This window comes from Phyllosticta citribraziliensis (genome assembly GCF_038025025.1).
Source record: "Phyllosticta citribraziliensis strain CPC 17464 chromosome Unknown J3D65scaffold_12, whole genome shotgun sequence".
In the NCBI taxonomy this organism is placed as follows: Eukaryota; Fungi; Ascomycota; class Dothideomycetes; order Botryosphaeriales; family Phyllostictaceae; genus Phyllosticta; species Phyllosticta citribraziliensis.
The window spans coordinates 790,933-806,149 of record NW_027117349.1 but is presented as its reverse complement, the minus strand read 5'-3'; the positions used below and the strand labels follow the sequence as shown (position 1 = coordinate 806,149).

The following is a 15,217-nucleotide window of genomic DNA, read 5'->3' as shown; positions in this document are numbered from 1 at the left end:
GCACATAGAAAATGCTCATTCATACCCTCTTCTACCTCTTGCTCTCTTCTAGCTGGGATATCTTCACCGTCGTCGTAACCTACCGTGGATCTACCTGTTGTCTCTTCTGTATCATGCCGCCGCTCCCACCGTCTAATAAACATACCTGAAATTCTCATTCTCCCAATCAGTCAAGTCTTCGAACGCCGTGGCCTCGGCATCTCTCTCGCCCACCACGCCGGCCGCCTCGCGCGCCGCCTTCCTCCGATCCCTCCTGCGATTCTCACGCGCCAGCAGCGCCCACAATACGCAAACAAGCACGACCTCGGCCAAGTGGCAGAACAGCATGCTCCAAACGCCCAACTCGTAGCCGGGGGCCTGGTCCGTCTTGAAGAAGAAGGGGCCGGCGATGTTGCCCACGCAGTACCCGAGAAACAGGAAGGCGTTGGTGACGATCTTCTTGGTGTGGCCGGCCGTGTTGCCCATGCTGAGCGACAGGATGAGGACGAAGGCGGCATTGTAGGGGCCGGTGAGGTAGTAGCACCACAGGCGGGCGATGTGGCGGTGGGCGGGGACGAAGCGGAGCCCGAGGCAGCCGGCGATGTTGGGGAGCAGGAAGAGCAGGATGAAGGCGCAGCGCGTGTTGCGGCGCAGGCGGTTGGCGTAGTAGTCGTTAAGGTAGACGCAGACGAGGATGGACGCGCCGATGAGGGCGCCGTACGGCACCTGCAGCAGCGTCGTGACGAGCGTGCTGTAGCCGAACCCCTGGATGATGAGGGTGCCGAAGTTGGAGATGCCGCCGTTGGGCGTGTTGCACACGATGCCGATGACGAAGAAGAGCAGCGTCTTTGGGTCCCGCAGCGCCTCGACCAGCTGGTACGTCTTGAAGTGCTTGTTCTCGATGCCCGTCTGGTTGCCCGCCAGCCGCCGGATGGCCACGTGCCGCGTTCGCTCTGTTAGCCATGATGCTGTCATGGGCGAGTCCGGGATCAGCAGGAACATGACGATGCCCCAGGCTGAGCAGAGCGCTCCGATGATCAGGAACTCGTACTTCCACGAGGCAAGCGCCCCGCGAATATTTCCGATGCCGTAGCCTAGGAGTCCGCCGAGTGCGATCCCTATTCCGTTCGCAGTGTACCAGAGTCCCATTCGTACGGGCTGCTCTCTCCGCGTGTACCACATTGTTGTGATGAGCATGAACGCTGGGTCAGCGCATGCTTCCGCGGCGCCAGACAGTGCGCGCAGGACGGCGAGCGTGGCGAAGTTCTGTATCAGTTGTCAGTATTCTGCAAAATTGAGCAAGTACTAACTCAAAGTTTGAAGAACTGAATGGTAGTCAGGAAAAGGAATGTTTTTGTGGGGAAAGTTAGGGGTAATGAAATCAAGCTTTTTTCTCTCCTTGCAATGGAATGAACAGCTTTGACTGCCTCGGTTTTGAATCAAGCCTGGGAATCATCTAGACTTGGAAAGTCTTACCTTGGACCCCGCTTGCGCCATGAGCAGCACGCCCCACAAGAAAATGTTGAAGCCGAGATACTTGCCCACCGGCAACCGCTGCAGAAGATAATTCGTGGGGAAAGCCCAGACGAGGAAACCGAAATAGAAGATGCTGCTGAGCCAGTTGTACCGTGTGCCGACTAGGTCAAGATCCTCTTTGATTCCGAAAATGGCCGCGTACGAAAGTGTCGTCTTGTCAATGTAGAAGAAGGCGTAGCAAACGGCGATGTATGGTAGGATCCGGAGGTCAACTTTCCGCACCAGCCTTTTTTCTTCGGCCGCGTCTATGGGGTCGTGCAGGGCTTCTGCGTCGTGAATGACAGCCATAGCAGCGTCGCCATCCTTAACGATTGGCGGCTTTCCCTCGTCGAGTGTTGATGGTGCATTCTCCACGTGTTCGGTACGTACTTTCAGGTCGTCTCTTGCGGCTGGTAGTGTAGTTGCTTCTGAATCTCCGGGAGTTGTGGCGTTCGAGGGCCTAGGCTTGGGAATGAGCCGCATTTTGATGATGACTAAATTCTCTGTGAGAAAAGAAAAGCAAAAGTTGTACACGGACAAAGAAATTTTGAACAACAAATACTTAATCTTTAGCCTAAGATTGTGCAGATATCTGGATCAAGAGATTGAATAGATTGGCGAACACTGTCTGCGTGGCGGCACAAAAGTTCCGGTCAACGCATGTGCAGCTCGTACTGTCATTTGATGCATTATCAGAGTCGTACGAGCTTCAATCTCTTTCCTTTTTCTCCTGCCAGCCGGTCCCAGAACGGCAGGGAGACGCGTCTCCGGAAGAATGACGGTAGGGCCTGGTACGACGTTGTCGACTAAGGAGAAAGAGAACATGGAGCACGGGGTAAGTCGCCCCACTCTGCGTGGGAGTTTAGTGCGGGGAAAGACTGCGGGGAAGCGCTGCAATGGACTGTGACGTAGGCTGTAGATTCAACGCCCTTGCTTGCATCGCGCTGCAAGTAATCTTCATGGTAACACATTCACCATTGGCGACGGCTCCAGAGAGATTCGGCCAGGATCAAATTCCAGGTAAGGCTGTTCGAAGTTGTCGAAGATGGTAGGAGTAGAGCTTCCGGGCCGAGCAAGCGGCTGCAGGCGCGTACCGCGATAGAGCGGCAATAGTTTGAGGCGAAGACCGGTCGAAAGATCCAGTGTTTGGGAACAATGCACGCTGGTCGGAGATGCCGTGGTTGATGAAGAGGTTGTGGGTCGACGTTGGTGGATTCCAAAAGAGTTCTGCCTCGGCACCCCCACCTCCCGCTTGCTCTTTTCCATGTCTACTGTTACCCTCATTTAACAACCACCCCCAGGTAGGCATCTAAATAAATATTTTAGGCGTCTAAATTAAGTTATTTAATAGATACCTACTAGTAGTGAGATAATCTACTTAATTTAGGTATCTACCTATATACTTAGGGGCTAAAACTCCCTAGATTTTAGGCATTTTTAGGTAATAACTAACTTATACCTAACTACTACTACTACTACTACTACTACTACTACTACTATTACTACTACTAATTGCGTAAAAAGCTTAGTAGGTATAGTTAAATAATTTATATATAACTCTTTATACTAGTACTAGTAAATTAGGCGTATCTTTTATAGTATTAAGTATATAAGTACTTTATAGAGTATTACTAAGTTCTACGCATATAACTCAGGTTTGGCCCCTAAGTGTGTAGGTAGATACCTAAATTAAGTAGATTATCTCACTACTAGTAGGTATCTATTAAATAACTTAATTTGGACGCCCAAAACGTTTATTTGGACGCCCACTTAGGGGTGGTGGTGAATTGAGGGGCACATCCACTACTTCATTATTCTGCAAACACGCTTCAAGCGCGATTCTGAATCCCAACGCCACCATGCCTGTCTGCAGCCTGCACATTGTTTCTTTGCGAACAACTCTCTCCGACTTCCTCTACCTTCTCCTGAAATCCAAACCGGAGCCTCTCGTGGTTTCCCGCGTCATCCGCTGGGTGATCGTCCCTGAATCGCTCTCAGTGGATCCACTGCTCAATCAAAACATTCCATGGGATTTGCTGGTCATTCTACCCGGCGCAGCTGGACTGTCACCGGAACTCCAGGAGCATGTAGGCAACGAGTGGACGGTCAAAGTCGGCATTCCATCACGACTCATCTCTGGATTCAGAGAACGCAACGAAAAGCTGTTGTTTCCCAAATCCGAAGACTTGCCACCTCTGTCGGGCGCATTGAATCAGCCGCGCATTGCCGGGTCAGCTCAAGGACTTGAGCTCACGGAAGAGCTACGAGGTTGGATTCAGAGGTTCAGCCAGCGAGAAGGACAGCAAGCAGTTTCTATGCTCAATCTGCTCGCTTTCAAACCTGGAATGAAAGATGAATACCTAAAATACGGCGATGCATTCGCAAAATCCATAGGCAAGCGACGCGGAGGCGATGCCAAGATTGTCGGAAGCGTGATCGATGATGGTAGTGGACGTGGAAGCGGCACAGGTTCCGAAGGCAAAGTCTGGGACGAGATTGCTCTGGCTCATTACCCCAGCATCGAGCATTTTGCGGACATGTTGGCCAGTGAGGATTATCAAGAAGTGAACAACCAGCACAGAGTCGGCAGTCTCAAGGACACCTTCATTCTGTGCACGAGCGAGCTAGACCTTCTTGGTATCCGAGGCCGCGAAAGACTATAATTTTCCGCCCCTGGCTCGAATGGGCATCGTCTGAGGCTTGGCCCAAAGGTCGTGGCGCAATACACCATTCCAGTGACCACACAAACACGGCTCGACACGCATTGACTGTAAGTCAGTCTTTCAAAATACTGAATGGTCCTCATCTCAACTGCTCTCCATCGACTTGCAGCAATTCAACACTCTCTGCGCACGCTATGACTACATCAACGCTCTCTACATCATCCACCTTGTCCATGTGTGGTGCAACTTCTGGCAATAAGCCCTGGTTTGCAGCTCTTCGGCCACATCCGAACGTCCCGTGTTTCGGAAAGCCCAGGAAAATTATCGGCCAAGAACCCCTCCCCTCTGTTGCGGCTGCACCTCCCCGCACCGAGCGTAAAACAACTAAACATTCGAAGGATCGACGGCGGAGGTGGACTTCGTATCTGTCTTCCAGGAAGTTTTGGCCCGGACTGTCAATCGGAAGCGAGTGAAGACGGCAAAGACTATGTAACTGCAGCTCAAAATCGCCGCCATAGGTAGATTTCAGCCGGACTGTTACGAATCACTGAACCTTAAGATGTGGCTGCCCTCCGTTGGGAAACAAGAGTAATCCTCGCCTAACGCTTCCTTTCCCTGACAGTTAATCCAGATGTTGGTCTCTTCTTTTTGGGCCCGTAAATGATCCCTGCAACTAACTTGGACTACTGTGTCTCTTCCAAATAAATCCGACATGCGGTTTGTGCCGGGCATATCCGACAATTTCCTTGTTAGCTTTCGGGCTTGACCGATGGGTTGTGCAAAGACTACTGCATGGGTTTTGTGCTTGGGGTCGATCATGCGATTCCGCCCCGCTCTACACTTGTTGCGGCCGCAAACTGGAGTCCATCTCTCGGTAGGCATTAATATTATAAGTACAGCGTCACTGCCAGCACGAGCTTGACTGTGTGAACAATCCAGCCTCAGAAGCCTGAACCTCCTGGTTTCACCTCTTTGTCTATACCAATATCATGGCCGAGAACGAGATGTTTGGTTCCACGACCAAGTCAAAAGACTACGATGTCCGCTCTGCTCCATTTGGAGAGAGGGTGATTACCAGTCTTTTCGATTCCAAGGCTCATGATCAACCGAACCAAGTGTTTGCATCCATTCCGATTGACGACGATGACCTCTCTAAAGGCTTCCATGACATCAAATTTTCTGAAGTGGCGGGTGCCGTCAACGAAGCAGCGCATTGGCTAGATAGCACCCTTGGGAAGATCTACCGACAACCTGGAGACCCCTTCGAAACATTTGCGTACTTTGGACCCCGAGACATCAGATATCCTGTCTTGGTTCTTGCTGCCTCAAAGGTCGGCAGACGGGTACGTCGCCAAATATGGGCTGAGAGATTCAAACACTCATTTTCGCACGTAGGTACTCTTCCCGTCCCTGCTTGCATCAATCGAGGCTCAGGTCCACATTTCGAACGTATCCAGATGCAAGACTTTCATTTATGGCACTGATTTTGAGTTTCTCCCAAACCTTGTGGAGCGGATCCCTGGCTCCAAGATGATCAAAGCACCCAGTCAGGAAGAACTCTTGAAAGATCCGGCTTCAGTGCCTCAGTATCCCTACGCCAAGTCTTTTGAGGAAGCCAAAGATGACGACGTTATGATGTTCCACACCTCAGGCTCGACAGGTTATCCAAAGGTGTATGCCTTGATGCACAGAATGATTGCCAAGGCAGACAAGGTCAACAATCTGAACAAAGGGGGCTTTCAGATCTGTCCCCCCGTACAACCGGGTTCGAGAATGTTTTGTAGTGTTCCCGTTTTCCACGTAAGTCAACTTTGATCGGGGCAGAAAGCAGCACAACAAGTTCTGCTGACACATCTGACATAGGGCCTCGGCATGAGCTTTTACCTTTATGGGGTCGTGTTTACCGACCAGGTCGCCGTGTATGGACCTTCGAACAAGCTCGTCGATCGTGACGTCGCTATCGAGATCTACAAGTACGGCAATGTCGTTGGCGGAACGCATCCCCCGTTCCTGGTCGAGGAGATGCTCAGAGTTCCCGAAGGTCGAGACCTGCTCCAGAAATCAAAATATGTCTGCTTCGGGAGAGCACCTCTGTCCAAGGCTGCGGGAGATATGCTTGCTTCGTGGGGCAACGCATACCCCATCATGGGAAGGTAAACGCCTAACCGCCTTTTTCTGCAAGCACCCACGCTGACCATTGCGACTCCAATAAAGTACGGAAGGCGGTCCGTGGGTCACTTTCGTTCCAGAAGATCAGCGCGATTGGCAATACTTCTCGTTCCACCGAGTCATGAGCATCGTATTCGACCATCACGTCGGTCCTTACCACGAGCTCGTCGTCAAGCGCACGCCCTTCTCCGAGGAATACACCAGTTTCTTCGACTCGGTACCGTCGGCCAAAATCGAGTTCCGTACCAAGGACCTGTGGTCGCGCCATCCAGACCCTGCCAAGTCGCACCTCTGGAAGTATGAGGGCCGCACCGATGACCTGATTGTGCTGTCTGGCGAGGTCAAGATGTACGCGGCGCAGCTGGAGGAGCGGCTGAAAAATTGCGAGGGCATTCAGCATGCGTTGGCTGGTGGTCAGCAGCGGCCGGTGCCGTTTTTGCTGCTTGAGGCCATCGAGGCGCCGCAGACTGAGGATGACGCCGCGCGCTTGCTGGACAAGATCTGGCCTGCGATCGAGGAGCACAATCGTAATGTGCTCGAGACCACGCAGCTGAGGAAAGAGTTGGCGATGGTGGCTCCGAAGGGCCGGCCGTTTGCGAGGGTCGCCAAGGGCGCAGTGGACCGCAGGAACACGTTCAAGGCGTTTGAGCAGGACATCTCGAGACTGTACGAACAGGCTGGATTCAAGTGATTATTCGTGGTTACCGTCATGGTGGATTGAGTTGCCTATGAGCTAGTGGAGGCCAGTGATTTGCTGGCCAGGGAGGCAAGAGCTCGTGCAGTTTGCAGGCGATGGAACACACTGCGTTTGCTGCTTCGACGAGGAGGTAGGTGGGCCAGAATGGAGACAGCGTATTTCTCATCCAGTCACTGCACTTTTCGTATCACCAACCGTCCCGTCTAACCCTGGACGACAGCACCATCATCGTCTCTGCTAACAAGCCCCGATCACTGTAGACCAAAGGTTGCTCTTGTACTTTCGATTGCATAACTTCCTGACTCTAAATTGTCTATTCAATCTATTTCCCAGCGGCCAAAGCTTCCCTGTACTTGTCGCCCATGAGGCTGAAAACGACGTCGACATTCGGCGGGTCTGGAAGCTTCTGTCTGCCTTCGGCGTCCTTTCCAACAACTACAGACCCTCTGTAGACGCCATCGACGTCGATCTGTGACGCCTCCTTGACATCCTTGCTCTTGCCCGAGCGCAAAGGACCGCTGGCCGTCGAGGGCTGAATGACGGTCGAGTCCATCAGGTGCTGCCACTTGGCCAGGTACTGTCCCGGGCCGTAGTCGGTCCTGTGACCGCGACTCAGGATGGACTTCATGCGCTCCGTCGACGCCGTTTGCAGCCCTGACAGGTAGCTCGAATGCGCGTCGACTGCTCGGAGCACAGCCTGCCGGTCGTCCTCGGAGAGGATTGCCAAGATAGCTTCCAAGACTGACGTCATGGCACCAGCGCCTTCGCGGGCGTCGGCGGGCTGCTGGAAGAGGTTGCGGATCTCGTGCGCATACATGCGATAGCGCTCGCGGATATCGACGCCGTTGTGCGCAACCTGATGCAAAAACTTGTGCAGCGAGAACTGGTGCTTGCGCATGAGACTGACAAAGTCTTCGACCGTCGGAGGCTCGACCTTATCGCGCTTCTCCTTCTTGACGGGGAGCTTGGCCAGCTTGATCAGGTCGTCGAGGAAGTTTTGCAGGTCTAGCAGGGAGCCACTCAGGTCGGCGGCGTTGTGCAGGGATCGGATGATGGGTTCATATGCAGGGACCATATCCCTGACTGCTTGCGTGAGATGATCCGGGTTGGAGCGGCAAAGGGTTTGTGCGATTTGCGTGCGGTCACGAATGGCCAGCTCGGATGCAAGGTACGTCTGACACATCTCGTGCTGTGCGTCGCTCAAATCTGTCGACAATCCGCTCTCTTGAAAGATTACGGTCACCAAAGACTTTGAGGTTTTCTCTGATTATAGAATTGTCAGCGCGTACATGAGACTGGCAGTCTTGGAATCCTTACTGCTAATGATCCTCCTCCGGTCATGCTCGGACCTCTCCAATTCGATGTGAGCTTTGAGCGCTTTCAGGTGCTCTTTGCTTGGCCTGTCCTTTGATTTTTCGATCTTGTTGGCACGTTTCTCCAATTCGGAGGAATCCCATGACAAGACCGTGGAGATGATTCTGTGAAACGCATTAGTTCGACACGCTCGACGAAAGCCCGGGAGGCTTACTGTTGCATCAAATTCATCCCCTCGTCTGCGTCTTTGCTAAGGCCAGCCCAGTTGGTAAGTGAGCCGATGCTGACCTTGGCAAGAATGATTTTCAACATGCCGTTGATCATGGTAGCGACGTTGCCTATTTTCAGCGTCTGTCGCATGATGGCGTATGGAATGAGTCTGTGGATGTTGTCAAGCATCCGCATCAAAGTTTGACCCTCAGGGTTGACTATCAGAATGTGATGAACCAAGGAAGCAAGACTTGGGATCGTCAGCGCGTGGCTCTTCAAAGAAAATGAGGGTAGGTTGGCTCACTTGACCAAAATGTATTCATGCGCAACCTGGATCAAGACCGGATGTTGAGTCAAGTCGTCCGTCTCGGCAACTTTGTCGAATAGGGTGTCCATCATGTCTCCGTAGATGAGCTCCTGTGCGAAATCTTCCCATCCCTGCATGATGTCCGAAGCTTGGGACATGTCGTAGACGCGGTCTGAATTCACCGGCTTCTGAGGAAATCCACCAAGGATGCCTTTGGCGGGATACTCGAGCATAGCGGAACATGCGGTAGAGATTGTCTTTCTCAGTCCAATAGCTCCTTTGTCGTAGCTTTCGGAGAGATCGCCTGCGGCGAGTTTTTCCATGATAGACAAGATTCTGTCGGACCAAAATTCGACTGGAACGTCACACAACCCAGGGAACGAAAGCATGAACTTGGAGAACATGGTGTGCATGACGGGTGCCACACATTTCTGGTCCGGCTGCTTGGGAAATGGGTAGCCATATTTGTGAATCGCCTGCGGGTCCTTGAACAGTTCGATTTCGGCATAAGTCTCCTGGTGGGTTAAGATGTCGAACAAAGCATGTGCTTGTGCAGGAGAAAGCTGTTGCGATGACATGGTGACGGTGTTGGAAGGTAGCTTGCAAGCATGTTGTCGACCAGCGCTGGGATGTAGATGTGATATAGCTGGACGTTGGACGCTGCCTGGCGACTGAAACGCCGGGCTGGTCCCGAGCGCGACGTCATGCCGAACGGACCCCTTCGTCCACCCGCCGCGCCGCTAGTCCAAAACCGGCTGGCAGCCCTACTTTCTTTTCACGTCCGCCATTCAGCCAACCCTTCGTCAACTACCCGCCGCTGAACATGTTGACAGCGCTGTTGATGCGGCTGCCTGCCAATCACCGTCGCCGCGACTTGGACGCGGTGCGACCAAATGTCGCTGCCTTGCACGACACTTTTCCACATGCAGCGGCTGGCGTACCGAGGCCAACGCTATCACAGCGGACGCTTCACGATTTGACAGCGGCATGATGTGCCAGAAGGCTTCGATGGCTCTCGTACCTCGCATCCAGCTCTCTGATCGAACGACATCTTGCAGTGGTCCTTCGTAGCTTACTTGGCATCAGTCGTCTAACTATATCCCTTTCTGGCAAAGTTCTCTTCCATGTTTTCAGTGTACAGCCAGCTTATGTCGCCCTCTTTCTCTCACGGTCTAAATTCTTCTCGTTCCCCAAAGCTGCAATTCCTGGGCTAACTTGTGCGCTGATGCAGTGCAGTCAGTCCGTAAGATTTTGGGCCGAAGAGACCTGTTTCAGCACGCGCAAGAGCGACCAACGCCTTGTGCCTCATGCTGGGCTGCCTGTTGCCTGATCTATTTTTCTGCCTGGTTTCGAACGCGCTCCTGCGTCATCAATGCTTCTAGTGGGAGCGCAGAAGCTCGCGTTTTTCTGCCGACATCATCCCGCGTCAGTTTTGGATGCCCGCCTTAATGGTCCCGCAAAATGTCTCAAGCTTCGAATGAGCCCACGTCCTTCGAGCGTATCAGTGAAATCCTTCTGTTGTCCTTTGTTTGGCTTTCAGACCTCCTTCCAAGCCTTGAATGGGAAGTCCCTTTGTTCTGGAAGGCTGTGTCAGCTTCGAGGTTGTGTCGTCCTTGTTCGAGAAAGCAGTGTGTCTTTGTGTCTTGGTTTCTTCTTGTCTTAGCACCTCGTTCGTCAAAGTTTCCGCCAGCTTCTTCTCGCAATCACTGTGGGTCCTCTATTAAATTTGCAATAAAAGAATGGCTGCTTGTCGAAGGACTCGGAGTTTGCCAAAGCCCAAAACACAACAGAGATTTCCATTGTTATGGCTTGGGGGAAGTGCAAAGCATCCTACACGGGCTTTGTTTCTGTGGAGCATCGCATTGTTTAGTCTTTCTGATCCTCAGCCATTGAGAGGCTTTGTCAAGAATCTCTTGATAACGTTGCATTTTTCAAAAACAAGCAATTCTTTGGTCTGATATAGATTCAAAGACCCCACTACAAACACAAACTCTTCATCATCGCACCAGCGAGCAAACCCAAAGACCAAACTACGAACAGGTAAGCCGCACGCATCAGAAGCTAACCATCGCATATACGATGTCTGCCTCGCAACAACACCCCAGCACCTCAGAGGCTCCCCATGACAGTGGTAAGTACATCGCTATCAACTGGACAACGCCTTACGGTAAGGCACACACCATCAAAGCAATTCCCAAGGCAGTGCTGATGCACTTTTCTCTCGGGATCAGGCAGCTCCTCACGCAGCTTTCCACGAAGCGCAACGTCGAGGCCCTCGACTTCGGCGTTATCCCGCTCGACCTGAACGCCGCCGGCTTCGTGCTCGGGCAGCTCCGCTGGAGCATGACGACGGGCACGCCACTCGACTTCAACTTCCGGGACAACAACTCGCTCGAACGCCGCTTGCAAACGTACAAAGCGATGCAGGTGCTCGACATCTTCCCTTTCCACAAGACGCTGCACCAGACGCTTCTCAACGAGGTGTACCGCGTGACTCCCAGCGTTGCCGTGATTCGGGAGATCTGCACCAACCACGCGGACGACTGGGGCTTCACGCGCAGCCTGCTCGCCAACGTGGCGCTGCAAGTCTCGCTGGGTTCTTGCCGCGGCGACGTTTGGGACTTCTTCCAGGACGCGATTGCTGGTGTCCAGGACGGGTTGCTGGAGGAGCGCTTCCAAGCGGCGGTCATTACGATCAAGCTCGACAAGAATCGCGCGCAGTGGAGGACATTTGAGGTCCGCCAGTCTGAGGCAGTGCCTCGGCCGGCCCAAGAGCCGTTGCAGGAACCTTCCCAGGTCACCGAGACAAAGGATGTGGAGCGCTTTCTGAGCGCTGAGAGCGCCCTCTTCGACGACGATGAGTAAGTGGTTTCCTTTTTGGCTTGTCGAGTTTTCTTCGGGGACTTGATTGTAGCTAGTTGCATGTATGATACTTGATGTATCATTTTTGCTCGCTTTTGCTGCGTGGTAGAAATACACTTTCTTTCAAAATCTGTGCTTCCCATTTTGCTTTGTGAAAGGACAAGACTTGGCAATCTCAAATCACTTCCCGTCCCTTTGCATGTGATCGTGTCAACTTGCAAACTTCGCATGATTGCAATGTCTTCTCAACCAGGCAATGGTGCGAACTGTATTCTATTGACACTTCCAGCCAACCTATGGACATATCCGAATAAATTCAAAAGTGAGCGACAACCAGTATCTCATCAGTCGAAACGCATCGTCGAACAAGACCACACAATTTCTCTTCCTGTGCCTCCTTCACTTGCCTTTACGAGTTCACAAAACCAAAACCAGCAACAGTGCGAACAAACCCAAAAACGAATGCTGCGTCCCTGCCGAATTTCCGTCGCCAGCAAAGTCTAGCCCATGTAAACTGCAATGTGATCGTCAAGGTATTGCGTGATGTCGCCCAAGAAGACGGCCGCCACGGTGCTTGCAATGCCGAACCCGACGCCCGCCCAGTACATGTGGGGGAAGGACTTGGCGAAGCACTCGCGTCCGGCCTCGATGATGCGTTCCACGCCGACTGGGTTGTTGCGCAGCGTCGGGTACGTCGTCAAGTTCTTGTTCAGATTGGCCGAGATGTCGAGAGCTGCGAGGAAGTGTCAGCGTCACGGCTTGTGTGGAAGACTGGCAACTTGTTTGGTGCGTTTGAAGTGACGAAGGACAGTTGCGTGGCTCTAGCCATGGTACAACAGTGCCAGGGCCCGCATTCTCCTTTGATGTCCACGGTGTGTTTGGGTTCACACAAAACTGAAGGGGAAAGGGGCTACATACCAATGTTGTAAATAGTGGCTGTGTCAAAGACAAAGCCATAAGTGATGGCGGCCGGAGCGATTGTCGTGTACGCATTGTCAGTGTAGTGCGTTTTGAAAATGTTGTAATAAATGGCAAAGCCGATACAGCCGCCGATCATGCGGACGGACAACGCCATAGCCGTGGCCTGTCAACAACGTCAGTCCTAGGAACTTCCCAAAACCGAGAAGGGAACCTTACGGTGGCAATTAGATCATCGGGACAGATGATCGTAATGATGATCTGGCACGGAATGATGACGCCGCCGACGCCCAAGGCTGCCAGGGTAAGAACAGCGTATACAGTATGGAGGTTGTTGAGATCAGCGACGATCATGCCGCCAGTTCCTAGTTACCGATTAGCACTTTGAACCACGAGAGCAGGAAGAAGAACGGTAAGAGGCAGGGGAAACATACCAGCGGTCATCATCGCACAAGAAATGACCATCAAGGTTCTGATTTTCCCGTTCAACAGCGTGACCAAGAAGGCCACGACCACGGAACCACCAATGATACCAAAGCCAATCGGCAAGCTCCGGATGCCGACCTGGATCGGGTCTTTGTCGTACATTGACTCGGACTGGACTGGCCACCAGACCAAGACACTGAAGAAGTTTGCTCCGGAGGTAAAGGTGATGAGGAGGATGAGAGACATGTTGCGAAGGTCCCGCTTGATGCGAGCGGGAAACAGGGGCCACGTCGCAAACTTCCACTCCCAGATGACGAATCCAATGAGACACAAGATGCCAATCACCATGGGAGCAACGACGTGCCCGCTCTTCCAGGGGTGCTGGTAGCCTCCCCATACGAGAGACATGAGGAAGAGTACGATTCCAGCCGTGGCTAGGAAGCCTCCGACGTAGTCAATGCGCCGTGTAATCTCCTTGCGACTCAAGCCCTGAGAGTTGACGCGAGGCGGAGGGTGGTAGAAGGCGAGCAGGAGGCCCAGGCCGATGGCGGACCAGAGAGCAGCGAACAGGCCGTTGTAGCGCCATGAAGTCTTGGAGATGAGCTGGGCCCACAACACCGCCGGGCAGAATGGCAGAATGCTGAGAATCACGCCGCCGACGTAGAGACCACGCTTGGAAGTCGGTGCCAGCTCACCAGTGCCAGCCAGCGCGGTCAACTCGCAAACACCACCACCGACGCCCGCGATAACCATACCGGCAATGAAGACATTCATGTTGCCAGCAACAGAGCAAATGATCATGCCGAGTGTGATGAGTGCCTGGGGTGCAGCATTAGCAATAATCATTCGTGAATCTGGGATGCGTTTGTACAAACCATTCCAGCGGCACCGACCCAGCGACGGCCAAATAGATCAGAAAAGGCGCCAACAAACGGCGTCACCGCGGCGATGGCCAGCAGATTGCCAATGACGGACCAAATGTACGTGTCGCTGCCGCCTATGTCAGAGTAAATGAGAGTGATGCAGCCGCCGAAGAGGTAAACGGGGATTTGCGATGCCACCCAAAGGAAGCACATGGCTACGATTGCCATGAAGCGTTTTACCGTCATCTGCTCTGTATTAGCACTGCTGGACTCTGTTACAAGATGGTGGTGCTACCGGCGGCTCATGGTCGTGTTCCATGCCATCACCATATGTCCGGAGTCCATTTTTCTCGTAGTAGTTTGGGTTCCCTGGGACTCTCGAAATCGTCCTGATGGGTTCCACCGAGGGGTTAGATTGCGTTTGTTCGATTTGGTTTGTTCTTTGCTTCTCAAGGTCTTCTGAAGAGTGGGATTCGTCGTGGCCATTTGGCTGGCGATCCTGCGTCGCCATGGTGAAGATTGGTGGGGTAAGATGGGTTTCAAAATCTTGAGATAGAACGAGGCGCAAAATGCCACCACCACAGCCGTTTACGTGTAGTTCAAGAAGCAATCAGAGCTCCCAGGGACGGAATGTCAGATGCAATGCGGGATGAAAATGCACCGCAATGACTTTAATATGAGCCTCCCCATTTCCACCCATAGCTACATTCTCATGAAGGCCATGGACACTAGAAAGGAGCCTCGGTAGCTTGGAGAACAAGGGCTGCGGAACTCTGTCGCAACGCTCCAGCATCGACCATTCTGGCCAATCAGGAGCCCCTTCAGCCCGTTGAAACGGAACTAGAGCCAGACGACGGCCCGACAGGCATACCCCGTGGGGTGGCTGAACCAACACCCCGCACACTCACATGGCCCGGAGCATCGAGCCCACACTCGACTACCCTGGGCCTCCTGGTCTGCAATTGCAAGGCCCGCTAGGTTGGGTGCGAACGAACAACGCGAAATCGGCTGTGTCGCCGTCAGTCTGCATTGAAGAGATATCCCAAGAATCGATTTCCCTGATTGGCGCATGCAGAAGGTTGACCGCGCGAGCCGACGTGGACGGTGACATGAACGCTGTTCAACCTTTTTCGGATGCGAATACGGAGCAGTTATGGAAATTCTCAGGTCGTTCAGTCCGAGTCCGTGCCTTTGTTGGAGCAATCTGTTGCTTTGTCCTTGAGTGCCGTGCAGATAAAGCAAATGTCCTCACACACACATTGAATGTGAGGAGCGGGGTCGGTTTGCCGATCAA

General features: G+C 52.9%; 6 protein-coding genes across 6 annotated transcripts; 2 read left to right on the top strand and 4 right to left on the bottom strand.

Moving 5' to 3' along the window:
• Positions 1–21: 21 nt before the first annotated feature.
• J3D65DRAFT_119034 (putative MFS allantoate transporter) lies at positions 22–2,222 on the bottom strand. The gene is made up of 3 exons (XM_066793812.1): positions 2,057–2,222; positions 1,456–1,988; positions 22–1,245 (listed from the first exon to the last, which is right to left on the bottom strand). The coding sequence occupies exons 2-3, from the start codon at positions 1,975–1,977 to the stop codon at positions 133–135; spliced, it is 1,635 nt and encodes a 544-aa protein (XP_066651389.1). The 5' UTR covers positions 1,978–1,988; positions 2,057–2,222; the 3' UTR covers positions 22–132.
• A 992-nt stretch (positions 2,223–3,214) lies between these two features.
• Positions 3,215–4,254, top strand: J3D65DRAFT_118924 (uncharacterized protein). Its single transcript, XM_066793807.1, has one exon. It carries the CDS (start codon positions 3,354–3,356, stop codon positions 4,155–4,157), a length of 804 nt encoding a protein of 267 aa, XP_066651388.1. The 5' UTR covers positions 3,215–3,353; the 3' UTR covers positions 4,158–4,254.
• Positions 4,255–4,848: 594 nt separating this feature from the next.
• On the top strand, positions 4,849–7,181 carry J3D65DRAFT_118933 (putative AMP-binding enzyme). Its single transcript, XM_066793808.1, has 4 exons — positions 4,849–5,500; positions 5,553–5,957; positions 6,021–6,310; positions 6,372–7,181. The coding sequence occupies exons 1-4, from the start codon at positions 5,147–5,149 to the stop codon at positions 7,015–7,017; spliced, it is 1,695 nt and encodes a 564-aa protein (XP_066651387.1). The 5' UTR covers positions 4,849–5,146; the 3' UTR covers positions 7,018–7,181.
• Positions 7,182–7,260: 79 nt separating this feature from the next.
• Positions 7,261–9,531, bottom strand: J3D65DRAFT_638002 (PX-associated-domain-containing protein). Its single transcript, XM_066801572.1, has 4 exons — positions 8,852–9,531; positions 8,552–8,797; positions 8,341–8,501; positions 7,261–8,286 (listed from the first exon to the last, which is right to left on the bottom strand). The coding sequence occupies exons 1-4, from the start codon at positions 9,430–9,432 to the stop codon at positions 7,346–7,348; spliced, it is 1,929 nt and encodes a 642-aa protein (XP_066651386.1). The 5' UTR covers positions 9,433–9,531; the 3' UTR covers positions 7,261–7,345.
• Positions 9,532–10,958: 1,427 nt separating this feature from the next.
• On the bottom strand, positions 10,959–11,816 carry J3D65DRAFT_637998 (uncharacterized protein). The gene is made up of 2 exons (XM_066801571.1): positions 11,086–11,816; positions 10,959–11,021 (listed from the first exon to the last, which is right to left on the bottom strand). The coding sequence occupies exons 1-2, from the start codon at positions 11,797–11,799 to the stop codon at positions 11,001–11,003; spliced, it is 735 nt and encodes a 244-aa protein (XP_066651385.1). The 5' UTR covers positions 11,800–11,816; the 3' UTR covers positions 10,959–11,000.
• A 143-nt stretch (positions 11,817–11,959) lies between these two features.
• Positions 11,960–14,170, bottom strand: J3D65DRAFT_637995 (major facilitator superfamily domain-containing protein; the record flags this gene model as incomplete). Its single annotated transcript, XM_066801570.1, has 5 exons — positions 11,960–12,449; positions 12,635–12,800; positions 12,854–12,999; positions 13,069–13,879; positions 13,936–14,170. Coding segments are annotated over 5 exons (1,591 nt in total), but the record flags the coding sequence as incomplete, so codon positions are not given.
• Between the last annotated feature and the right edge of the window lie 1,047 nt (positions 14,171–15,217).

What these genes read in the sequence shown, in the direction of transcription:
- J3D65DRAFT_118924 (XM_066793807.1), top strand. Translation starts at nt 3,354, where the DNA reads ATGCCTGTCTGCAGCCTGCACATTGTTTCTTTGCGAACAACTCTCTCC.
- J3D65DRAFT_637998 (XM_066801571.1), bottom strand. Translation starts at nt 11,799, where the DNA reads ATGATACATCAAGTATCATACATGCAACTAGCTACAATCAAGTCCCCG. An exon ending in AAAGCTGCGTGAGGAGCTGC is followed by an intron (nt 11,022 to 11,085) that starts CTGATCCCGAGA and finishes TGTGTGCCTTAC; the next exon opens with CGTAAGGCGTTGTCCAGTTG.
- J3D65DRAFT_638002 (XM_066801572.1), bottom strand. Translation starts at nt 9,432, where the DNA reads ATGTCATCGCAACAGCTTTCTCCTGCACAAGCACATGCTTTGTTCGAC. An exon ending in CATGAATACATTTTGGTCAA is followed by an intron (nt 8,798 to 8,851) that starts GTGAGCCAACCT and finishes GACGATCCCAAG; the next exon opens with TCTTGCTTCCTTGGTTCATC. An exon ending in CCGGAGGAGGATCATTAGCA is followed by an intron (nt 8,287 to 8,340) that starts GTAAGGATTCCA and finishes TTCTATAATCAG; the next exon opens with AGAAAACCTCAAAGTCTTTG.
- J3D65DRAFT_118933 (XM_066793808.1), top strand. Translation starts at nt 5,147, where the DNA reads ATGGCCGAGAACGAGATGTTTGGTTCCACGACCAAGTCAAAAGACTAC. An exon ending in GTAGTGTTCCCGTTTTCCAC is followed by an intron (nt 5,958 to 6,020) that starts GTAAGTCAACTT and finishes CATCTGACATAG; the next exon opens with GGCCTCGGCATGAGCTTTTA. An exon ending in GCATACCCCATCATGGGAAG is followed by an intron (nt 6,311 to 6,371) that starts GTAAACGCCTAA and finishes ACTCCAATAAAG; the next exon opens with TACGGAAGGCGGTCCGTGGG.
- J3D65DRAFT_119034 (XM_066793812.1), bottom strand. Translation starts at nt 1,977, where the DNA reads ATGCGGCTCATTCCCAAGCCTAGGCCCTCGAACGCCACAACTCCCGGA. An exon ending in TGGCGCAAGCGGGGTCCAAG is followed by an intron (nt 1,246 to 1,455) that starts GTAAGACTTTCC and finishes CAACTGATACAG; the next exon opens with AACTTCGCCACGCTCGCCGT.